This window comes from Salvelinus namaycush, chromosome 2 (genome assembly GCF_016432855.1).
Source record: "Salvelinus namaycush isolate Seneca chromosome 2, SaNama_1.0, whole genome shotgun sequence".
Classification (NCBI taxonomy): Eukaryota; Metazoa; Chordata; class Actinopteri; order Salmoniformes; family Salmonidae; genus Salvelinus; species Salvelinus namaycush.
The window spans coordinates 57,386,287-57,412,259 of NC_052308.1; the positions used below are offsets into that span (position 1 = coordinate 57,386,287).

At 42.0% G+C, this 25,973-nt stretch overlaps 1 protein-coding gene across 1 annotated transcript in view; it reads left to right on the forward strand.

The window, feature by feature from the left end:
* The window catches only part of slc29a1b (solute carrier family 29 member 1b), a 43,926-nt gene that overhangs the window by 12,923 nt on the left and 5,030 nt on the right, over positions 1 to 25,973 (forward strand). Inside the window, exons 6-11 of the mRNA XM_039015396.1 lie at positions 8,226 to 8,360; positions 8,451 to 8,548; positions 9,038 to 9,116; positions 18,631 to 18,713; positions 25,414 to 25,522; positions 25,741 to 25,826. Of these exons, the coding sequence (XP_038871324.1) occupies positions 8,226 to 8,360; positions 8,451 to 8,548; positions 9,038 to 9,116; positions 18,631 to 18,713; positions 25,414 to 25,522; positions 25,741 to 25,826 (590 nt within the window). The remainder of the gene's footprint in view (positions 1 to 8,225; positions 8,361 to 8,450; positions 8,549 to 9,037; positions 9,117 to 18,630; positions 18,714 to 25,413; positions 25,523 to 25,740; positions 25,827 to 25,973) is intronic.

The window sequence follows — 25,973 nt, forward strand, 5'->3', positions numbered from 1 at the left end:
CAGCTGCGCACCTTGTCATGCTCCTTTGTAGACATTTAGCTGGCTAGTCTTGCACTACCACTTGTGTAGCACTCACTTGGGTAATGCCACTGTTGCTATTAGGATGCATGCAGATGTTCAAACCCCTTTCGTCACAGGAGGATTTTTTTTGATAATTATTGAATATGTCAAATCGCCACCATGAGGCAGCTGGAAGCGATGTTTGTAGGATAAACAGTAAAATAACTTAGGACTGCAGGTCCACTGGGCGTTGGGTTACTTGAACTATCTGGGCTACGTGCAGGCTGCAGTGCGTCCTTGTAAATTCTTATGGATTATAATAAATTAACATATTTGTAGATGTATTTTTCGATTGGGAAAATATTTTATATATGTATTTTTTATGTTTTATTATACAATCAATTGTCGTGAATTTTTCTAATCACTTCTATTTTCAGTCGATTAAAGTTTGGCCATGTCACTTGATTACTACCTTTTGTATCTACCTTTCTAATTACTTTTAGAGTTTGGGATTTACAAATGTGTGCTTTTTATGTCAAATCTGCTCTGTGAGAATATCTAAGGGGCTTTTATATAATTATAATGCAGGGTTAATAATAATCATTGGATAACAGATCGGCTCTCGGAACTCATTAAGAGCCGGCTTCTGTCTTCAATATGCTTTAAAATGCATTATTATCCAAATGTTTAAAGTGCGTGTGGGCGACGGAGAGAAACAAAATGGTGCAGTTTGAGGTCATGAGGCGGACAGTCAAAACATTTTTTAATTAAAGACTATCAGAAAGAATGTTGGTACTTATTTATTTTGATCCAAAGCCATGAATGAGTGAGTAACTCATCTTTATGTACAGTAGGTGCAGAGGCTACAGTATATGACTGCCCCATTATTTAGCAGACATCACTTGCTGCTTATATTCAGTCAACACATATATCTTAAGAATCTTCTTAGGGATAGGAGTCCCGCTAGCTAGCAATTCAAATAAATCATCATAAATATTATGGATTTTAAACATTTATGTACATATAAGTGTCTTATATCAGCTGAAAGCTTAAATTATTGTTAATCTAACTGCACTGTCCGATTTACAGTAGCTATTACAGCGAAAACATGCCATGCGATTGTTTGAGGACGGCGCCCCAGATCAAAATATTTACCGGCACAGGTGTCATACATTCACAAATAACGATTAAATATTCACTTACTATTTGAAAATCTTCCTCTGATGTATCATCCAAAGGGTCCCAGCTATAACATGTAGTGTCGTTTTGTTAGATAAAATCCTTCTTTATATCCCAAAAGTCTGTTTAGTTGGCGCCATCGATTTGAGAAATACACTCGTTCAACTTGCAGAGAAAGGAATCCGAAAATCTACCCCTAAACTTTGTTTCAACAAGTCAAAATACGTTTCTATTTACTCCTCAGATACCTTAAAATGTAATCAAACTATAATATTTATTTCGGAAAGAAGTATGTTCAATAGGAAACCGATTTTAGCAGGTGCATAATGTCTTCATGACGCGCACAAACACAAATTTCCAAGACTGTGTCCCTCTACTAAAACTGATATTTCCTTTTCGTTTTTGTAGTTACACGCCTGAAACCTTGAACGAAGACTGCTAACACCCTGTGGAAGCCATAGGAATTGCATCCAGGGAGCTAATTTTCAATATGAACTTTCTCTTGCAATTCGAAGAGGATGGTCTCTCAAAAAAAAAAATCTGGTTGGTTTTTCTTTGGATTTTCTCCTACCATATCTATTGTGTTATATTCTCCTACATTATTTTAACATTTCTACAGACTTCAAAGTGTTTTCTTACCAATGGTACCAGTTATATGCATATCCTGGCTTCAGGGCCTGAGCTACAGGCAGTTTACTTTGGGCACGTTATTCAGATAGGAAGTGGAGAAAAAAGGGATCTAGCCCTAAGAAGAATATCAAGAATATATTAGGGAATCCAAGATGGCGTAGCAGTGGGATGCTTTGATTGTCTTGTCCCGTCCCTTGTATATATCGTTTTTTTCTTCGTATATATTTTTTATCACATTTTTCCATCTACGGACTGAACATACTCTCCTGCAACCCGCCTCACCCAATGCGGTATGAATCTGCAATTTTTTATACTTTAGAACCGTAACCCCCTTCAAGCTAGCCAGCTACTAGCTAGATGTCAGTTAGCCATCACCGTTAACTGGGACATCTGCCAGCTTCAGCCCGGTCAACTCCTGCCAGGCTGCACAGCGCAATATCAACCAAGAGCATATCGGACTGATTTTTTCCACCATATCTCCGGATTCCTAGCACAAGCTCTGAATCTTTACTCCAGATCATCACAGTTAGCTAGCTGCTATCCGAGTGGCTACTCCTGGCTAATATCTCTGTCCCAAAGCAAGCCCCAGTTAGCCTGGAGCTGGCCTCGAATCTAGGCCCATCTCCCGGCTAGCCGAATAGATCTATTAAGCAATTCCTGGGCTTCAATTACCTCGCCGATCCACCACGACTGGTCTGCTGACGTAACCGTTCGAGGGGGTTTCAACAAGCTCCCCCGTTGCGACATCCCCCTGAGGCCCATCTGCTAGCCTGCTGCTTGCCCCGGCCTGCTAGCTGTCTGAATCTCCGTGCCTCCAGCTCGCCTAGCTACTCACTGGACCCTATGATTACTCGGTTACACATGCCTCTCCCTAATGTAAATATGGCTTGTCTATTGCTGTTTTGGTTAGTAATTTTTGTCTTATTTCACTGTAGAGCCTCCAGCCTTGCTCAGTGTGCCTTAGCTAGCCCTGTTCTTCCACCCCCCACACATGCGGTGACCGCACCTGGCTTAAATGGTGCTTCTAGAGACAAAACCTCTCTCATCGTCACTCAATGCCTAGGCTTACCTCCACTGTACTCACGTCCTATCATACACTTGTCTGTACATTGTGCCTTGAATCTATCCTTCCGTGCCCAGAAACCTGCACCCTTTACTCTCTGTTCCGAACGCACTAGAAGACCAGTTCTTTTAGCCTTTAGTCGTACTCTTATTCTACTCCTCCTCTGTACCTCTGGTGATGTAGAGGTTAACCCAGGCCCTGCAGCCCCCAGCATCACACCCATTCCGCAGGCGCTCTCATTTGTTGACTTCTGTAACCGTAAAAACCTTGGTTTCATGCATGTTAACATCAGAAGCCTCCTCCCTAAGTTTGTTTTATTCACTGCTCTAGCACACTCCGCCAATCCAGATGTCCTAGCTGTGTCTGAATCATGGCTTAGGAAGGCCACCAAAAATCCTGAAATGTCCATACCTAACTATAACATTTTCCAACAAGATAGAACTGCCAAAGATAGAACTGCAGAGTTGCAATCTACTGCAGAGATAGCCTGCAGAGTTCTGTCTTACTATCCAGGTCTGTGCCCAAACAATTCGAGTGTCTTCTGTTAAAAATCCACCTTTCCAGAAACAAGTCTCTCACCGTTGCCGCTTGTTATAGACCCCCTTCAGCCCCCAGCTGTGCCCTGGACACCATATGTGAATTGATTGCCCCCCATCTATCTTCAGAGTTTGTACTGTTAGGTGATCTAAACTGGGACATGCTTAACACCCCAGCCATTTTACAATTTAAGATAGATGCCCTCAATCTCACACAAATTATCAAGGAACCTACCAGGTACAACCCAAAATCCGTAACCATGGGCACCCTCTTAGATATAGTTGAATTCGGAAGTTTACATACACTTACGTTGGAGTCATTAAAAACTTCCTACGGATGAGATCAGCCAGTGAAAGTGCAGCCAGTGAAAGTGCAGGGCGCAGAATTCAAAACAACAGAAATCTGATAATTAAAATTCCCCAGACGTACAAGTATTTTACACCATTTTAAAGATAAACTTGTTGTTAATCCCACCACAGTGTCCGATTTCAAAAAGACTTTACGACGAAAGCACTCCATACGATTATGTTAGGTCTGCACCTAGTCACAGAAAAACCCAGCCATTTTTCCAGCCATTTTTCCAGCCAAAGAGAGGAGTCACAAAAAGCAGAAATAGAGATCAAATTAATCACTAACCTTTGATGATCTTCATCAGATGACACTCATAGGACTTCATGTTACACAATACATGTATGTTTTGTTCGATAAAGTTCATATTTATATCCAAAAATCTCAGTTTACATTGGCGCGTTATGTTCAGTAATGTTTTGCCTCCAAAACATCCAGTGATTTTGCAGAGAGCCACATCAATTTACAGAAATACTCATAATAAACAATGATAAAAGATACAAGTATTAAACATGGAACTTTAGATAAACTTCTCCTTAATGCAACCGCTGTGTCAGATTTCTAAAAAACTTTACGGAAAAAGCACACCATGCTATATTCAGAGCCCAAATAAGCCATACAGATATCCGCCATGTTTTGGAGTCAACAGAAGTCAGAAATAGCATTATAAATATTCACTTACCTTTGATGATCTTCATCAGAATGCGCTCCCAGAAATCCCAGTTCCACAATAAATGTTTGTTTTGTTCGATATAGTCCATCATTTATGTCCAAATACCTCCATTTTGTTCGCGCGTTCAGTCCAGTAATCCAAATTCATGACGCGCAGGTCAGACAAAAAGTCAAACAATTCCATTACAGTTCGTAGAAACATGTCAAACGATGTATAGAATCAATCTTTAGGATGTTTTTAACATAAATCTTCAATAATGTTTCAACCGGAGAATTCCTTTGTCTTCAGAAATGCAATGGAAAGCAGGTCGCTCTCACGTCAGTGCGCATGTTCAGCTCATGCCAGACACCTGACTCAAAGAGCTCTCCTTCCCTCATTCTTCACAGTAGAAGCATCAAACAAGGTTCTAAAGACTGTTGACATCTAGTGGAAGCCTTAGGAAGTGCAATATGACCAATATCTCACTGCATATTGGATCGGCAAACCTACAAACCTCAGATTTCCCACTTCCTGGTTGGATTTTTTTCAGGTTTTTGCCTGCCATATGAGTTCTGTTATACTCACAGACATCATTCAAACAGTTTTAGAAACTTCAGAGTGTTTTCTATCCAGATCTACTAATAATATGCATATCTTAGCCTCTGAGCCTGAGTACCAGGCAGTTTACTCTGGGCACCTTTTCATCCAAGCTACTCAATACTGCCACCCAGCCATAAGAAGTTAAAACTCATTTTTCAACCACTCCATACATTTCTTGTTAACAAACTATAGTTTTGGCAAGTCGGTTAGGACATCTAGTTTGTGCATGACACAAGTAATTTTTCCAAAAATTGTTTATAGATAGATTATTTAACCTATAATTCACTGTATCACAATTCCAGTGGTTCAGAAGTTTACATACACTAACTTGACTTTGCCTTTAAACAGCTTGGAAAATTCCAGAAAATGATGTCATTACTTTATAAGCTTTTGGTAGGCTAATTGACATAATTTGAGTCAATTGGAGGTGTACCTGTGGATGTATTTCTTCGGCATACCTTCAAACTCAGTTCTTCTTTGCTTGATATCATGGGAAAATCTAAAGAAATCAGCCAAGACCTCAGATAAATATTTGTAGACCTCCACAAGTCTGGTTCATCCTTGGGAGCAATTTCCAAATGCCTGAAGGTACCATGTTCATCTGTACAAACAATAGTACGCAAGTATAAACACCATGGGACCACGCAGCCGTCATACCACTCAGGAAGGAGACACGTTCTGTCTCCTAGAGATGACTTTGGTGTGAAAAGTGCAAATCAATCCCAGAACAACAGCAAAGGACCTTGTGAATATGCTGGAGGAAACAGGTACAAAAGTAACTATATCCACAGTAAAACGAGTCCTATATCGACATAACCGGAATGGCCGCTCAGCAAGGAAGAAGCCACTGCTCCAAAACCGCCATAAAAAAGCCAGACTACGGTTTGCAACTGCACATGGGGACGAAGATCGTACTTTTTGAAGAAATGTCCTCTGGTCTGATGAAACAAAAATAGAACTGTTCGGCCATACTGACCATCATTATGTTTGGAGGAAAAAGGGGGATGCTTGCAAGCTGAAGAACACCATCCCAAACGTGAAGCACGGGGGTGGCAGCATCATGCTGTGGGGGTGCTTTGCTGCAGGAGGGACTCGTGGACAAAATAGATGGCATCACGAGGATGGAAAATTATGTGGATATATTGAAGCAACATCTCAAGACATCAGTCAGGAAGTTATAGCTTGGTCGCAAACAGGTCTTCCAAATGGACAATGACTCCAAGCATACTTCCAAAGTTGTGGCAAATGGCTTAAGACATGAAGATCAGTCAATACGGAAAATTTAAAGAACTTTGAAAGTTACTTCAAGTGCAGTCTCAAATCAAATGTTATTGGTCACATATACATGGTTAGCAGATGTTAATGCGACTGTAGCGAAATGCTTGTGCTTCTAGTTCTGACAGTGCAGTAATATCTAACAAGTAATCTAACAAATTCACGACGACTACCTTATACTTCCAATGTAAGGGGATGTAATAAGAATATGTATATATAAATATATGGATGCGCGATGGCCATGCGGCATAGGCAAGATGCAATAGATGGTATAAAATGCAGTATATGAGATGAGTAATGTAGGATATGTAAACATTATTAAAGTGGCATTATTTAAAGTGATACCTTTATTAAATCCATTTATTAAAGTGGCCAGTGATTTGAGTCTGTATGTTGGCAGCAGCCTCTCTATGTTAGTGATGGCTGTTTAACAGTCTGATGGCCTTGAGATAGAAGCTGTTTTTCAGTCTACTGACCTCGCCTTCTGGATGATAGCGGGGTGAACGGGCAGTGGCTTGGGTAGTTGTTGTCCTTGATGATCTTTTTGGCCTACCTGTGACATCGGGTGCTGTAGGTGTCGTGGAGGGCAGGTAGTTTGCCCCCGGTGATGTGTTGTGCAGACTGCACTACCCTCTGGAGAGCCTTGTGGTTGAGGGCGGTGCAGTTGCCGTACCAGGCAGTGATACAGCCTGACAGGATGGTCTCGAATGTGAGGGTTTTAGGTGAAAAGCCAAATTCCTTCAGTCTCCTGAGGCAAGTCAGTTAGGAACAAATTCTTATTTACAATGACGGCCTACCAGGGAACAGTGGGTTAACTGCCTTGTTCATAGGCAGAACGACAGATTTTTACCTTGTCAGCTCGGGGATTCGATCCAGCAACCTTTCGGTTACTGGCCCAATGCTCTAAGGCTACCTGCCGCCCCAATACATAGGTATTCCTCTTGTCCTGATGGGATAGGGCAATGCGATGGCGATTGCATCGTCTGTGGATCTTTTGGGGCGGTAAGCAAATTGGTGTGGGTCTAGGGTATCAGGTAGGGTGGAGGTGATAGTCTCTCAAAGCACTTCATGATGTTACCTTTGCTTTCTTGAGAACAGGAACAATGGAGACCGCAGACTGGGTTAGGGATTGATTGAATATGTCAGTAAACACACCAGCCAGCTGGTCTCTGCGCATGCTCTGAGGATGTGGCAAGGAATGCAAGGGTTAACACGTTTAAATGTTTTACTCATGTTGGTCCACAGTCTTTGGTAGTGGCACTGTAATTGTCCTATAGGCCACAAATGTCTCGTGTTTGAGCCGTTGAATTGCGACTCTACGACTCTACTGTCTCTATACTGTTGCTTTGCTTGTTTGATTGCCTTGCGGAGTGAATAACACTGTTTGTATTCGGTCATGTTTACAGTTGCCTTGCCATGATTAAATGTGGTGGTTCTCGCTTTCAGTTATTTACCATCATTTCTATTGGGCACAACATAATCCGAAACACAACGAAAACAAACTGCAAATGCATCCAACAAGTTTGTAGAGTCACAAGTTTGATGTAGTCATTGTGTCATTGTGTGCTAGGAATATGGAAACCAAATACAAAAATGTTGACTACTTTAATACACTATAAGGGAATTTGTTCAAATACTTCCATTTCTAAATGGTAAAACAGATGTGTATGATAATACCCTCAAATAAAAGGTGACAGACATTCTGTACTGTCGCCTCATGAAACATTTGATCTCAAATCCAAAATACGAGGGAACAGAACCAAATTAAAAGATTTTGCTTCACTGTCCAAATAAATATGTAGGGGAGTGTACGATCAGTAAATGGGGCATATTGGGATCACTGTCATTGAGTAGTCATTCATTTGTCAAGCGATAATTCCTTGTTGTAATGACTGGACTCTGATCAGAATTATGACTGTTGTTTTTTTACAACCTCTTCAGCCTTTGGCGCTATCCTGCAGGGCAGTCTGTTTGGCATGGCAGGCAAACTGCCTACCAAATACACCACACCCATCATGAGTGGGCAAGGCATGGCGGGAACTTTCGCTGCCTTCTCCATGATCTGTGCTATCGCAAGTAAGTCTGAGAGATGATACAGGGGAGGGCAACAGTGGCATTCCAAAATCAAATATCTCTCTCGCTCTCTGTCTCTCTCTCCTTCCCCAGGTGGCTCGGAGATAAATGACGCTGCTTTTGGATACTTCATCACAGCCTGTGCAGTGATCTTATTGGCCATAATATCCTATGTGGTCCTCCCTAAACTGGTAATAACTCAACTCTGGATTTTATAAGTTATTACATCAATTTGGCTGAAAAAGTGAGTTTACTCAATGATAATAAGTAATGCAAGTAATGCTTTCGGGCAATTTTACCGTAATAATGACCAAACTTTGCATCTGCACAGAACAAATGCAAATGACAAAAAAAATAGTTTTTGTAACATTCTCTGTAGAAATTGTTAAAAGTAGTCCTTGTGCATAGAGTTGTATGGTTTGTTATTCTTTGAAATCAATGGTTTTTCTTTGGTATGCATTTTAAGGTGAAAAATCTGAGTTGGTTATGGTTACCCTTTCACAAATGGTTACCCTTTCACAACATTTAATTCACTACTATAATTCACCATTATTCATTTTCCAGTGTTGTTAAAGGAAACAAAATGCATAATACCTCCATTTGATCCATTCCAGTTGATCTCCTCCGTTTAACTACCATCCCCACTGTGAGATAATTGGTCGTTCTGAACCTTACTTTAGGAGTTCTACCAATATTACAAGACCCAAAGTAGAAACAGAGTTAGTGATGAGGAGAACAAGCTGGATCTACTCAAGAAAGGTAAAACGACAGCCATTTCTGTTTCTTAGATTTGTGAAAATATTAAATGTAGAAATAAGACAAAGAGATTTGTCATTTTTATTTTATTGTATAGAAAAGGTAATCCAAGTCTTGCATTTACTTAGACACCCATTGAATTTCTATTCAAACATATTTGTATTACCTATTTTAACAATCATGGAGATAGAAATACATTAAAGAGGCAATCTGCAATTGCTACATACATTTTTGGACTTTTCAATTCGTAATATATAACCATTGATTCTTAAAGAATATAACTTATAATTAACTGGGTGGTTTGAACCCTGATTTCTGATTGGCTGACAGCTGTGCTTTATCAGACCGTATACCACGGGTATGACAAAACATTTGTTTTTCCTGTTCTATTTATGTTGGTAAGCAGTTTATAATAGCAATAAGGCACCTCGGAGGTTTGTGGAATATGGCCAATATACCACGGCTAAGGGCTGTGTTCAGGCACTTTGCATCGTGCTTAAGAACAGCCCTTAGCAGTGGTATATTGGCCATATACCAAAACACATATACCAAACACCCCCCGAGGTGTTTCATTGCTTTTATAAACTGGTTACCAACTGGTCACCCCCTCGGGCCTTATTGCTTAAGTATGTAATCAATTGTACATAAAGCTAGCAGATGATGAACTAGGCAATGTTATCCATTTCAAATGAAAGACAATTATATTCTGGGTTTATTTTGTAAATTAGCTTTATTATAATTTTTCATGAGCTTACACACTGGTTGAATCAAAGTTCTTTCCACGTAATTTCAATGAAATTACGCTGAGCCAATGTGGATTAGACGTTGAATTGGCGTCTGTGCCCAGTGGGTAGTTGTCTAACGCCACCAGAACCCAAAATATAAGCGGGTCCATAGTGTAAATGTATGCTCCATCTCAAAATGCACATCAGCCAATACCCTATGCAAGTAGCCTTGTAGGTGGTTATACAATCGTCGATGTAGTTGCACGTGATACAACGCTACATGTATACCTGTTCCCATAAGATAACCTGGCACATTTAGCCCTATGCTAACCTGACCAGGTGGCAGTGATTATATCCGGTAACAAGTTCTGCATCAGCCAATTACAAATGTTGATGTAGATGTACGTGATGGAACACGTTTCCATAAGAACACCCTTAACAGAAATCAAACGGCACCTGATGATCAAAGGTACAACGTACGCAAAATGGCAACTGAATGATTTGCTCGCAGTTTAGTGAGCCTGGCTCCTGGCACTTTTCGCCTCTTGCGGCAAGTTTGAATTTCAGGTGAGATATTGTTATTCTTTTGAAATGTAGAATTACATTTATTGTGATAGTTTTGAAAAGGGATGTGCAGCCAAAACCTTAAGATCAAATCAAATAAATGTGTATTTGTCACATACTTCGTAAACATCAGGTGTAGACTAACAATGACATGCTGACTTATGGGTAGTTTTCCAACAATGCAGAGTTAAGATTAAGATATATATATATATATTTTTTAAGTGACAGGAGTAATAGCCTGAATACACAGTGAATAACAATAAGGAGTAAAAGTAGGCTAACATACAGCGAGTGCCAGTAGCCTACTGTTAGCAGTTGATGTTACTCTTCAATAACACAGACCCCAAAGCAAACCAGGGGGAGAAAAATAGGTTTATTCAAAAAGGACAAATCATAGATGTTATGCTGAGAGGTAGATGTTCATTCTCCCCTGTCCTCAGTGATTCTTTATTCAGTGATTCTCTCCACAGAACAAAGGGACAGAATTTACTTTTATAACCCAACCCTAGCCTGTGGTTGACCAATTAGAATTCCTTGCAATAAAACTGGGCCAATGGCCAAATGACAAGTATCCTATTTCAGGCTCAATGAGTAGACAAATTCCTCCCATGTCTCTGACATTGACCCATTGACCCATTGATCAATACATTTACATTTACATTTAAGTCATTTAGCAGACGCTCTTATCCAGAGCGACTTACAAATTGGTGCATTCACCTTATGACATCCAGTGGAACAGCCACTTTACAATAGTGCATCTAAATCTTTTAAGGGGGGGGGGGGGGTCAGAAGGATTACTTTATCCTATCCTAGGTATTCCTTAAAGAGGTGGGGTTTCAGGTGTCTCCGGAAGGTGGTGATTGACTCCGCTGTCCTGGCGTCGTGAGGGAGTTTGTTCCACCATTGGGGTGCCAGAGCGGCGAACAGTTTTGACTGGGCTGAGCGGGAACTGTACTTCCTCAGTGGTAGGGAGGCGAGCAGGCCAGAGGTGGATGAACGCAGTGCCCTTGTTTGGGTGTAGGGCCTGATCAGAGCCTGAAGGTACTGAGGTGCCGTTCCCCTCACAGCTCCGTAGGCAAGCACCATGGTCTTGTAGCGGATGCGAGCTTCAATTGGAAGCCAGTGGAGAGAGCGGAGGAGCGGGGTGACGTGAGAGAACTTGGGAAGGTTGAACACCAGACGGGCTGCGGCGTTCTGGATGAGTTGTAGGGGTTTAATGGCACAGGCAGGGAGCCCAGCCAACAGCGAGTTGCAGTAATCCAGACGGGAGATGACAAGTGCCTGGATTAGGACCTGCGCCGCTTCCTGTGTGAGGCAGGGTCGTACTCTGCGGATGTTGTAGAGCATGAACCTACAGGAACGGGCCACCGCCTTGATGTTATTTGAGAACGACAGGGTGTTGTCCAGGATCATGCCAAGGTTCTTAGCGCTCTGGGAGGAGGACACAATGGAGTTGTCAACCGTGATGGCGAGATCATGGAACGGGCAGTCCTTCCCCGGGAGGAAGAGCAGCTCCGTCTTGCCGAGGTTCAGCTTGAGGTGGTGATCCGTCATCCACACTGATATGTCTGCCAGACATGCAGAGATGCGATTCGCCACCTGGTCATCAGAAGGGGGAAAGGAGAAGATTAATTGTGTGTCGTCTGCATAGCAATGATAGGAGAGACCATGTGAGGTTATGGCAGAGCCAAGTGACTTGGTGTATAGCGAGAATAGGAGAGGGCCTAGAACAGAGCCCTGGGGGACACCAGTGGTGAGAGCACGTGGTGAGGAGACAGATTCTCGCCACGCCACCTGGTAGGAGCGACCTGTCAGGTAGGACGCAATCCAGGCGTGGGCCGCGCCGGAGATGCCCAACTCGGAGAGGGTGGAGAGGAGGATCTGATGGTTCACAGTATCGAAGGCAGCCGATAGGTCTAGAAGGATGAGAGCAGAGGAGAGAGAGTTAGCTTTAGCAGTGCGGAGCGCCTCCGTGATACAGAGAAGAGCAGTCTCAGTTGAATGACTAGTCTTGAAACCTGACTGATTTGGATCAAGAAGGTCATTCTGAGAGAGATAGCAGGAGAGCTGGCCAAGGACGGCACGTTCAAGAGTTTTGGAGAGAAAAGAAAGAAGGGATACTGGTCTGTAGTTGTTGACATCGGAGGGATCGAGTGTAGGTTTTTTCAGAAGGGGTGCAACTCTCGCTCTCTTGAAGACGGAAGGGACGTAGCCAGCGGTCAGGGATGAGTTGATGAGCGAGGTGAGGTAAGGGAGAAGGTCTCCGGAAATGGTCTGGAGAAGAGAGGAGGGGATAGGGTCAAGCGGGCAGGTTGTTGGGCGGCCGGCCGTCACAAGACGCGAGATTTCATCTGGAGAGAGAGGGGAGAAAGAGGTCAGAGCACAGGGTAGGGCAGTGTGAGCAGAACCAGCGGTGCCGTTTGACTTAGCAAACGAGGATCGGATGTCGTCGACCTTCTTTTCAAAATGGTTGACGAAGTCATCTGCAGAGAGGGAGGAGGGGGGGGGGGGGGGGAGGATTCAGGAGGGAGGAGAAGGTGGCAAAGAGCTTCCTAGGGTTAGAGGCAGATGCTTGGAATTTAGAGTGGTAGAAAGTGGCTTTAGCAGCAGAGACAGAAGAGGAAAATGTAGAGAGGAGGGAGTGAAAGGATGCCAGGTCCGCAGGGAGGCGAGTTTTCCTCCATTTCCGCTCGGCTGCCCGGAGCCCTGTTCTGTGAACTCGCAATGAGTCGTCGAGCCACGGAGCAGGAGGGGAGGACCGAGCCGGCCTGGAGGATAGGGGACATAGAGAGTCAAAGGATGCAGAAAGGGAGGAGAGGAGGGTTGAGGAGGCAGAGTCAGGAGATACGTTAGAGAAGGTTTGAGCAGAGGGAAGAGATTATAGGATGGAAGAGGAGAGAGTAGCGGGGGAGAGAGAGCGAAGGTTGGGACGGCGCGATACCATCCGAGTAGGGGCAGTGTGGGAAGTGTTGGATGAGAGCGAGAGGGAAAAGGATACAAGGTAGTGGTCGGAGACTTGGAGGGGAGTTGCGATGAGGTTAGTGGAAGAACAGCATCTAGTAAAGATGAGGTCAAGCGTATTGCCTGCCTTGTGAGTAAGGGGGGAAGGTGAGAGGGTGAGGTCAAAAGAGGAGAGGAGTGGAAAGAAGGAGGCAGAAAGGAATGAGTCAAAGGTAGACGTGGGGAGGTTAAAGTCACCCAGAACTGTGAGAGGTGAGCCGTCCTCAGGAAAGGAGCTTATCAAGGCATCAAGCTCATTGATGAACTCTCCGAGGGAACCTGGAGGGCGATAAATGATAAGGATGTTAAGCTTGAAAGGGCTGGTAACTGTGACAGCATGGAATTCAAAGGAGGCGATAGACAGATGGGTAAGGGGAGAAAGAGAGAATGACCACTTGGGAGAGATGAGGATCCCGGTGCCACCACCCCGCTGACCAGAAGCTCTCGGGGTGTGCGAGAACACGTGGGCAGACGAGGAGAGAGCAGTAGGAGTGGCAGTGTTATCTGTGGTGATCCATGTTTCCGTCAGTGCCAAGAAGTCGAGGGACTGGAGGGAAGCATAGGCTGAGATGAACTCTGCCTTGTTGGCCGCAGATCGGCAGTTCCAGAGGCTGCCGGAGACCTGGAACTCCACGTGGGTCGTGCGCGCTGGGACCACCAGGTTAGGGTGGCCGCGGCCACGCGGTGTGAAGCGTTTGTATGGTCTGTGCAGAGAGGAGAGAACAGGGATAGACAGACACATAGTTGACAGGCTACAGAAGAGGCTACGCTAATGCAAAGGAGATTGGAATGACAAGTGGACTACACGTCTCGAATGTTCAGAAAGTTAAGCTTACGTTGCAAAAATCTTATTGACTAAAGTGATTAAAATGATACAGTACTGCTGAAGTAGGCTAGCTAGCAGTGGCTGCGTTGTTGACTTTGTTAGAAAGTGTAGCTGGCTAGGTAACCTCGATAGCTAGCTAGGTAACCTCGGTAACTGGCTAGATAATTAGTCTAAACTACACAATTGTCTTAGATACAAGGACAGCAAAGACAACTATGTAGCTAGCTAACACTACACTAATCAAATCGTTCCGTTGTAATGTAATAGTTTCTACAGTGCTGCTATTCGGTAGAAGTTGGCTAGCTAGCAGTGTGACTAGGTAGGAGAACGGCAGCGCGGCGGACGAAAATAGCTGGCTAGCTAACCGATAATTACTCTAGACTACGAATGTAATAGTTTCTACAGTGCTGCTAACACTACACTAATCAAGTCGTTCCGTTGTTCCGTTGAATGTAATAGTTTCTACAGTGCTGCTATTCGGTGGCTAGCTGGCTAGCTAGCTAGCAGTGTTGACTACGTTACGTTACGTTAAAAGAACGAAAATAGCTGGCTAGCTAACCGAAACTGGCTAGCTAACGCAACTATCTTAGATACAAAGACAGCAAAGACAACTATGTAGCTAGCTAACACTACACTAATCAAGTCGTTCCGTTGTTCCGTTGAATGTAATAGTTTCTACAGTGCTGCTATTCGGTGGCTAGCTGGCTAGCTAGCAGTGTTGACTACGTTACGTTACGTTACGTTAAAAGGACGAAAATAGCTGGCTAGCTAACCGATAGTCTAAACTACCCAATTATCTTAGATACAAAGACGGCTATGTAGCTAGCTAAGATCAAGCAAATCAAACCGTTGTACTGTAATGAAATGAAATGAAATGTGATACTACCTGTGGAGCGAAGCGGAATGCGACCGGACAGCAAGGGGGACAGGGGCAAGGGGGACAGTTCCCTATTACAGAAAAAACACTATTTCCATTGATCGTTAGTACTCTATTGACTTTTAATCCTCTTGACCTTTAGTCCTCTTCGTTGTGTATATATCTTCGAAATATTCTTACATTATCAAGTGCATATGCAGGGGTACCAGGTGATTACAAATCTATATTTTAATATACTAAGGATTCTAAGCTGCAGGAAGGTCTCCTCCTGCAATTTCTGGCAGATTTTCTTCATTTCAGGGTCAAAAGAAGGTCCTCCCACATCGAATAATCAACTTTATATTCCGCTGTGTTTTGTATTTTTGTTTATTTTCCTGTTTTTTGTGTTTGGTATGTCACAGTTTCTATTGCATCATCATGCAAATACTAGGCTACTATGATGTCACTAAAGACAGGAGTTTTCAAAATTCAAACTGTGATAATAATTGTATAATTTATCCCATGATGACTCCTCTCCAGCCCCCCTCCAGCCCTATAAAAGGGACCCCGGCCCATCTAAAAGTAATTCATAGTCTTATCAATCACAATGCCCAGAAGACACAGCATCCACCAGCCTCTCCGAAGGCGTTGCCGCCCTACCTGACCTACCCTCAAGTGAATTAGGTTATGTGATATTTGTACACAAAAATATGTAGGCAAATTATTCTCTATTAAACAAAATACATCTGCAATTTTGGAGCCCTATTTTGACAGAAATTATAGCCTATTTATCAACCCAAAATTCATGCCAACCACAGATTTAGATATTAACATTCTAAATACAATAGCTAAATGATCCTATGACCAAGGATCATTTAGCTATTTTATTTAGAATTGTAGGACCCTTGTAGGTAAAAAAATAATAAAAAAATACAAATAGTTTATTAAACATTGAATTTGGCCAGCCCCGGGCCCTTAAAACCATTGGGGATTTAACAGAAAAGCTTGATGCAAGTGGAGCTCGTATCCATTCTTAACACGCACTGTTGATTTAGAGTCAACCACTTTAGCAATGTGTACCACCTGGTAGCAATGGTGATAATGGTACATGACCACTATTTAAGTTCATAAGGCTCTGTGTTTTTGAGGGGATGTACGATAAACTTACATGTTGTATACACTTCATTTATATTTAAAAGTACATCGATGTGAAACTGATGATAAAAGTACATCGATGTGAAACTAAATTGTGGGATTATGTCATATACAGTGCATTTGGAAAGTATTCCGACCCCTTGACTTTTCCACTATTTGTTACATTACGGCATTATTTTTAAATTGATTAAATACATGTTTTTCCTCATCATTCTACACAAAATAGCCAATAATGTAAAAACTGGATTTTATAAATTTTTGCAAATGTATTAAAACTATAAAACAGAAAAACCTTATTTACATAAGTATTCAGACCCTTAGCTATGAGACCCGAAATTGAGCTCAGGTGCATCCTGTTTCCGTTGATCATCCTTGAGATGTTTCTACAACGTGATTGTAGTGCACCTGTGGTACATTCAATTGATTGGGCATGATTTGGAAAGGCACACACCTGTCTATATAAGGTCCCATTGTTGACAGTGCATGTCAGAGCAAAAACCAAGCCATGAGCTCAAAGGAATTGTCCGTAGAGTTCCGAGACAGGATTGTGTCGATGCACAGATCTGAAGAAGGGTGCCAAAACATTTATTGCACTCATTGAAGGTCCCCAAGAACACAGTGGCCTCCATCATTCTTAAATGGAAGAAATTTGGAACCACTAAGACTCTTCCTAGAGCTGGCCGCCCTGCCAAACTGAGCAAACAGGGAAGAAGGGCCTTAGTCAGGGAGGTCAGGGAGGTGACCAAGAATGCAATGGTCAGTCTGACAGAGCTCCAAAGTTCCTCTGTGGAGAAGGGAGAACCTTCCAGATAGACAGCCATCTCTGTAGCACTCCACCAATCAGGCCTTTATGGTAGAGTGGCCAGACGGAAGCCACTCCTCAGTAAAAGGCACATGACAGCCCGCTTGGAGTTTGCCAAAAGGCACCTAAAGTACTCTTTGACCATGTGAAACAACATTCTCTGGTCTGATGAAACCAAGATTGAACTCTTTGGCCAGAATGCCAAGCGTCACATCTGGAGGAAACTTGGCACCATCCCTACGGTGAAACATGGTGGTGGCAGCATCATGCTTTGGGGATGTTTTTCAACGGCAGGGACTGGGAGACTAGTCAGGACCTAGGGAAATATGAACTGAGCAAAGTACAGAGAGCTCCTTGATGAAAACCTGATCCAGATTGCTCAGGACCTCAGACTGGGGCGAAGGTTCACCTTCCAACGGGACAACGACCCTAAGCACACAGCCAAGACAATGCAGGAGTGGCTTCGGGACAAGTCTCTGAATGTCCTTGAATGGCCCAGCCAGAGCCCGGAGTTGAACATCTCTGGATATAACTGAAAATAGCTGTGCAGCAACGCTCCCCATCCAACCTGACAGAGCTTGAGAGCATCTGCAGAGAAGAATGGGAGAAACTCTCCCAAACCAGGCGTGCCAAGCTTCTAGCATCATACCCAAGAAGACTCATGGCTGTAATCGCTGCCAAAGGTGCTTCAACAAAGTACTGAGTAAAGGATCTGAATACTTGTTGTAATTGTCAATAATTGTAAATGTACAATTTCAGTTTCTTATGTTTTATAAATTAGCAACATTTTCTAAAAACAGTTTTTGCTTTGTTATTGTGGAGTATTGTGTGTAGATTGATGAGAGAAAAAAACTATTCAATCAATTTTAGAATAAGGCTGTAATGTAACAAAATGTGGAAAAAGTCAAGGGGTCTTGAATACTTTCTGAATAAACTATGTAAAAACGTGCCTCTTGAATTGTTCTAACGTTAGAAGCTAGTAGACTAGTCAAGGATGCATCATGCAATATTTCCACACTATAATTGTGAAAGACCAAGTGGAACAAAAGTAACCTTGAATTTGGAGGTTTAAAATATCCCTCTGGTGGCCAAGACCTATTTTCAGAAATTATATTGTTTGGTGGACATGAAGTCTAATATCTTTGATAGGCTGATGCGGAATTTGTTAGAGGAAATAATCACCGGACAGCTGGTCAGGTTAGGGCTAAATGTGCTAGGCTATCTTATGGGAACAGCTATCAATACATGTAGCATTGTATCACATGCAACTGGCTGATGCACATTTTGAGACAAAGCAAAAAAATGTACTTAGAAAAACTTTTATGTTTGCAAGTATGGCCCCAATCATGCTGTACTCCTGTTTGTTTTATTGTAAACAAACACTCTATAGCCTCAAAACATGGTTAAAACTGTAATGTTAATATCATGGATGGTCAGTCCTTGCATCTACAGCTCTGTCTATGAATTTGAAAGTGGTTACATTTCTCCAGCCCCATCCCTCAGCTGTTTACTGAAACAGTGGAGGGGGTCTCTGCTTTGTTATTGTTTAAACTGCAGTTAATGGATTGCCTTGTTCCTTAACCCCTCAGAAAATGCAGCAGAGACTAGACCAGTTTTCAAGGAGAAAGGAGAAGAGGAGCAAAACGTGTCCATGTTGACCATCTTCAAGAAGGTAAATTAAGGGCTAGATTCATTCTATATTGCTGAATTTCAACTTTATTGAATGAGTGAAATGTAAAGGCAATGTTCCTCATTAAATAGTACCGGCAAAACACCAGTCTCATTGTCAACAGTGAAGAGACGACTCCGGGATGCTGGCCTTCTAGGCAGAGTTGCAAAGAAACAGACTAGAGATCGACAAAAGAACACAGACACTGGACAGAGAAACTCTGCCTAGATGGCCAGCATCCCGGAGTCGCCTCTTCACTGTTGATATTGACACTGGTGTTTTGCGGGTACTATTTAATGAAGCTGCCAGTTGAGGACTTGTGAGGCGTCTGTTTCTCAAACTAGACACTCTAATGTACTTGTCCTCGTGCTCAGTTGTGCACCGGGGCCTACCATTCCTCTATCTATTCTGGTTAGAGCCGGTTTGCGCTGTTGTGAAGGGAGTAGCACACAGCATTGTACGAGATGTTCAGTTTCTTGGCAATTTCTCGCATGGAATAGCCTTAATTTCTCAGAACAAGAATAGACTGACGAGTTTCAGAAGAAAGTTATTTGTTTCTAGCCATTTTGAGCCTGTAATCGAACCCACAAATGCTGATGCTCCAGATACTCAACTTATCTAAAGGAGGCCAGTTTTATTGCTTCTTTAACCTCTAACGAGTCACCCTCCCGGATCCGGGATCCTCCTCATCAAAAGAGCTGACTAGCATAGCCTAGCCTAGCGCCACAGGGATATCATATAATATAATTTCATGAAATCACAAGTCCAATACAGCAAATGAAAGATAAACATCTTGTGAATCCAGCCATCATTTCCGATTTTTAAAATGTTTTCCAACGAAAACACAATATATATTTATATTAGCTCACCACAATAGCCAAACACACAACGCCATGTTTTCACCATGTTTTCACCGCTAACATAGCTTTCACAAAACCCACAAATAGAGATAAAATTAATCACTAACCTTTGAACAACTTCATCAGATGACAGTCTTATAACATCATGTTATACAATACATTTATGTTTTGTTTGAAAATGTGCATATTTAGAGGTATACATTTTAGTTTTACATTGTTAATACGTATCCATATTGCACAAAATTGTCCGGAGATATTTTGGACAGTCACGTAATCTAACCAAAAAACTCATCATAAACTTTACTAAAAAATACATGTTGTACAGCAAATGAAAGATTCTTAATGCAACCGCTGTGTTAGATTTAAAAAAATAACTTTAGTACAACGTACAGCATGCAATATTGTGAGACAGCGCCCAACAATTCTCCGCCTTGTTGGAGCCAACACAAACCACAAAAATATGAAATAACATCATAAATATTCTCTTACTTTTGATGATCTTCCATCAGAATGTTGTGCAAGGAGTCCTAGTTCCAGAATAAATCGTTGTTTTGTTTTAGAATGTCCATTTCTTCTGTCGAATTAGCAACTTTGGCTAGCCATGTGGAGGGCACATGTCCAAGAACTCTTAGCGCATGGAACGAAAAATTCCAAAAGTCCCAATAAACGTCGAATAAACTGGTCAAACTCGGTTGAAAATCCAACTTTATGATGTTTTTCTCATATGTATCCAATAAAATCCGAGCTGGAGCATTTCGTCGTGTATACCTAACGCATTTCAGAAGACAATGTGAGGTTCCCTGGTGCGCAGTTGAATACTGCCAATAGAGCGGACCTGTCACTCCAAAAGCTCTCATTCGGTCTCACATCAAGCTAGACACCCCATTCAACATTCTACTGCCTGTTGACATCTAGTGGAAGGCATATGAAGTGCATACAGATCCATAAATATAAGCCAGTTGAATAGGCAGGCCCTGACACAGAGCCCCATTTTCAGAATTTTCACTTCCTGTTTGGAAGTTTGCTGCCAAATGAGTTCTGTTTTACTCACAGATATAATTCAAACAGTTTTAGAATCTTCAGAGTGTTTTCTATCCAATAGTAATAATAATATGCATATTGTATGATCTAGAACAGAGTACGAGGCCGTTTAATTTGGGCACGATTTTTTCCCAAAGTGAAAACAGCGCCCCCTATCAGCAATGTTTCATTGGAACACAGGAGTGATGGTTACTGATAATGGGCCTCTGTACGCCTATGTAGATATTCCATTAAAAATCTGCCGTTTCCAGCTACAATAGTCATTTACAACATTAACAATGTCTACATTGAATTTCTGATCAATTTGATGTTATTTTAATGGACAAAAAATGTGTTTTTCTTTCAAAAACAAGGGCATTTCTAAGTGACCCCAAAATTTGAACAGTCGTGTATTTTAAAAGCGTTAGTTTCACCATATCAAATCAAGAGTTCAGTTCCCATAACAGGGTTGACCCTAAAATGAGGGACCGTTTTGTTTTACCTTAAAATGAATCATATGAAATAAATAATAATCTTCAGAAATTACTTTGTCGAAGCAACAAAATAACTAGGGCTTCATGGGTTAAAATCTTCCGTGAAGTAATAGAGGGTGCAAAGAGGGATATTTCAAAAGGCAGAGTTTTGGCCCTTTAGCAAGTCTTTATTCATATAAAGAATCTGATTTATTGAACTCTCCATGTGGCCTACATTGCATTCGGAAAGTATTCAGACCCCTTGACTTTTTCCAAATGTTCTTATGTTACAGCCTTATTCTAAAATTGATTAAATTGTTTTTTCCCCCTCACCAATCTACACACAATACCCCATAATGACAAAACAAAAACAGGTTTTTAGAACTTTTCGGAAAATGTAGAAAAAATGTAATATCACATTTACATAAGTATTCAGACCCTTTACTAGGTACTTTGTTGAAGCACCTTTGGCAGCGATTACAGCCTTGAGTCTTCTTTGGTATAACGCTACAAGCTTGGCACACCTGTATTTGGGGAGTTTCTTCCATTCTTCTCTGCAGATTCTCTCATGCTCTGTCAGGTTGGATTGGGAGTGTCGATGCACAGCTATTTTCAGGTCTCTCCAGAGATGTTCGATCGGGTTCAAGTCTGGGCTCTGGCTGGGCCACTCAAGGACATTCAGAGACTTGTCCCAAGCCACTCCTGCATTGTCTTGGCTGTGTGCTAAGGGTCGCTGTCCTGTTGGAAGGTGAACCTTCGCCCAAGTCTGAGGTCCTGAGTGCTCTGGAGCAGGGTTTCATTAAGCCACTCCTCAGTAAAAGGCACATGACAGCCCACTTGGGGTTTGCTAAAAGGCACCTAAATAAGTCTCCGACCATGAGAAACAAGGTTCTCTGGTATGATGAAACCGATCCTGACTAGTCTCCCAGTCCCTGCCGCTGAAAAACATCCTCACAGCATGATGCTACCACCACCATGCTTCACCATAGGGATGATGTAAGGTTTCCTGCAGACCGGGTGCTTGGCATTCAAGGCCAAAGAGTTCAATCTTGGTTTCATCAGACCAGAGAATCTTGTTTCTCATGGTCTGAGAGTTCTTTAGGTCATTTTTGGCAAACTCCAAGCGAGTCGTCATGTGCCTTTTACTGAGGAGTGGCTTCCTCTGGCCACTCTACCATAAAGGCCTGATTGGTGGAGTGCTGCAGAGAATGTTGTCCTTCTGGCATGTTCTCCCATCTCCACAGAGGAACTCTGGAGCTCTTTCAGAGTGACCATCGGGTTCTTGGTTGTTGACCAAGGCCCTTCTCCCCCGATTGCTCAGTTTGGCCGGCGGCCAGCTCTAGGAAGAGTCTTGGTGGTTCCAAACTTCTTCCATTTAAGAAAGATGGAGGCTACTCTGTTCTTGGGGACCTTCAATGCTGCAGACTTTTTTTGGCACCCTTCCCCAGATCTGTGCCTTGACACAATTCTGTCTCGGAGCTCTACGGACAATTCCTTCGACCTCATGGCTTGGTTTTTGCTCTGACATGCACTGTCAACTGTGGGACCTTATATAGACAGGTGTGTGCCTTTCCAAATCATGTCCAATTAATCGATTTTACCACAGGTGGACCCCAATCAAGTTGAAGAAACAACTCAAGGATGATCAATGGAAACAGGATACATCTGATCTCAATTTCGAGTCTCATAGCAATAGGTCTGAATACTTAGGTAAATAAGGTATTTTGTTTTTTTATTTTTAATACATTTACAAACATTTCTAAAAACCTGTTTTCGCTTCTTCATTATGGTGTATTGTGTGTAGTTTGCTGAGGATTTTTATTTTAATTTTAATCGATTTCAGAATAAGGCTGTAACGTAACAAAATGTTAACGGGTCTGAATACTTTCCGAAGGCACTGTATATATTAAAGGGAACGTAATTGATATAACATGCTTTTAAAATTCAGTATTGGTGCACAGTTTCGACTTACAAAATCAAAGGGGACTCATTTCGTGGAACGGCCCAATTATTAAAAAAAATACAGTTTATTTAGCTCTTTAGCATGTCGACTGACCAGTCACTTTCATAGCAAATGAGTTTTGGAGTTTTTTTAAATGTATTTCATGAATTTCAATTCACTTTATGAATTGGAAAATCACGAAAACCAAGACACTCTTTATATAACTCCTTAAAATGGATTAACTTGCCACTTTTCCAAGACTACGAAAGTATATCCCTAAACCAAAGAGCACCTTCAATCACACTGTTGATGTTCTACAGGAACTAGATTCTGCAGCGGGCTGATTTTTATCTTGAGCAGATAGTCGGGGGGCCGGAACATACTTACAAATAATTTGTAGATTGCAACTTGACCGCAAGAAGCCCAAACAGACATAATGTTTGACTAAAGCATAATAGTTTCAAACCTTGCTCACATTTGTACACAATCACGCCGTGTCTCTCTATTATGCATGGGAATACTTGGGAACAGATTTCTTTAACAAAAATGACTTGGAGCTGATTTCCTGGTGTTTTTTTGCAGTCTTTTATCTCCAAAAATGAAAATTCCACACAATTATTATAAATTATTTATATATTTTTTCCTCAGAAAACTTGGGGGGCCAAATAAAACCATCGGCGAGTTAGGGAACCTTGTTCTACAGCTTATCCACATACAGCTCTCTATCTTTCTCCTGGGTTAAATTAACTGAAGGATGCAAGCACAATAGTGCTTGACAAGGGTACATTTGAAGTCGGAAGTTTACGTACACTTAGATTGGAGTCATTAAAACTCGTTTTTCAACCACTCCACACATTTCTTGTTGACAGACTATAGTTTTGGCAAGTCGGTTAGGACATCTACTTTGTGCATGACACAAGTAATTTTTCCAACAATTGTTTACAGACAGATTATTTCTCTTATAATTCACTGTATTAAATGATGTCATGGCTTTAGAAGCTTCTGATAGGCTAATTGACATAATTTGAGTCAATTGGAGGTGTACCTGTGGATGTATTTCAAGGCCTACCTTCAAACTCAGTGCCTCTTTGCTTGACATCATGGGAAAATCAAAAGAAATCAGCCAAGACCTCAGAAAAAACATTGTAGACCTCCACAAGTCTGGTTCATCCAAACGCATTGTTCATCTGTACAAACAATAGTATGCAAGTATAAACACCATGGGACCACGCAGCTGTCATACCGCTCAGAAAGGAGACGCGTTCTGTCTCCTGGAGATGAACGTACTTTGGTGCGAAAAGTGCAAATCAATCCCAGAACAACAGCAAAGGACCTTGCGAAGATGCTGGAGGAAACAGCTACAAAAGTATCTATATCCACAATAAAACGAGTCCTATATCGTCATAACATGAAAGGCAGCTCAGCAAGGAAGAAGCCACTGCTCCAACGCCATAAAAAAAAGCCAGACTATGGTTTGCAACTGCACATGGGGACAAAGATTGTACTTTTTGGAGAAATGTCCTCTGCTCTGATGAAACAAAAATAGAACTGTTTGGTCATAATTACCATCATTATGTTTGGAGGAAAAAGGGGGAGGCTTGCAAGCCGAAGAACACCATCCCAACCGTGAAGCACAGGGGTGGCAGCATCATGTTGTGGGGGTGCTTTGCTGCAGGAGGGTCTGGTGCACTTCACAAGATAGATGGCATCATGAGGGAGGACAATTATGTGGATATATTGAAGCAACATCTTAAGACATCAGTCAGGAAGTTAAAGCTTGGTCGCAAATGCGTCTTCCAAATGAACAATGACCCCAAGCATACTTTCAAAGTTGTGGCAAAATGGCTTAAGGACAACAAAGTCAAGGTATTGGAGCGGCCATCACAAAGTCCTGACCTCAATCCTATAGAAATTTGTGGGCAGAACTGAAAAAGTGTGTGCAAGCAAGAAGGCCTACAAACCTGACTCAGTTACACCAGCTCTGTCAGGAGGAATGGGACAAAATTCACCCAACTTATTGTGGGAAGCTTGTGGAAGGCTACCCGAAATGTTTGACCCAAGTTAAAAAGTTTTAAAGGCAATGCTACCAAATACTAATTGAGTGTACGTAAACTTCTGACCCACTGGGAATGTGATGAAATAAATAAAAGCTTAAATAAATAATTCTCTCTACTATTATTCTGACATTTCACATTCTTAAAATTAAGTGGTGATCCTAACTGACCTGACAGGGAATTGTTACTAGGATTAAATGTCAGGAATTGTGGAAAAACTGAGTTTAAATGTATTTGGCTAAGGTGTATGTTAACTTCCGACTTAAACTGTATATCTGCAGGGGAAAAGGTGTCTGTGGTGGCATCAGCTGGTCTAATATGCTTTCTTCTTAACCTCTGACCCATTTACTCTAGATCTGGGTCCTGGCTCTCTCTGTGTGTTTTGCCTTCACCATCACCATCGGCATCTTCCCGGCAGTCACTGTGGATGTCAAGTCTACCATCGCTGATGGAGGCACCTGGGGTGTGTGTGTGTGGGTGTAGGTGGGTGGGTGGGTGGTTGTGGTACATGTATGCGTGTATGAATATCTATGATAAGAGCATGGTTTATGAGTCCATATTAGCGTATATGCCTTGTCATTTTGCAAGCATTTACAAAATTATCATATTCAGTCATTCACAACCAATGAAACACAAATGAACAGATGTGGTGTCTTATTGTACATTGCTCTCTCCTCTCAGAGATGTACTTCATCCCGGTGTGTTGTTTCCTGCTCTTCAACCTCAGCGACTGGGTTGGGAGAAGCCTTACTGCTGTGTGTATGTGGGTAAGTCACCAAAACAAAACACTTGTAAATAGAGTGAAAGAAATTGGTCGATATTAACGGAAAGGCCTGAAACTAACTGATTCGTATTCAAGTTTTTCATATTGTGAACTAAGGATTCCAGTTTACAGGTCTGGATTACATTTAGCT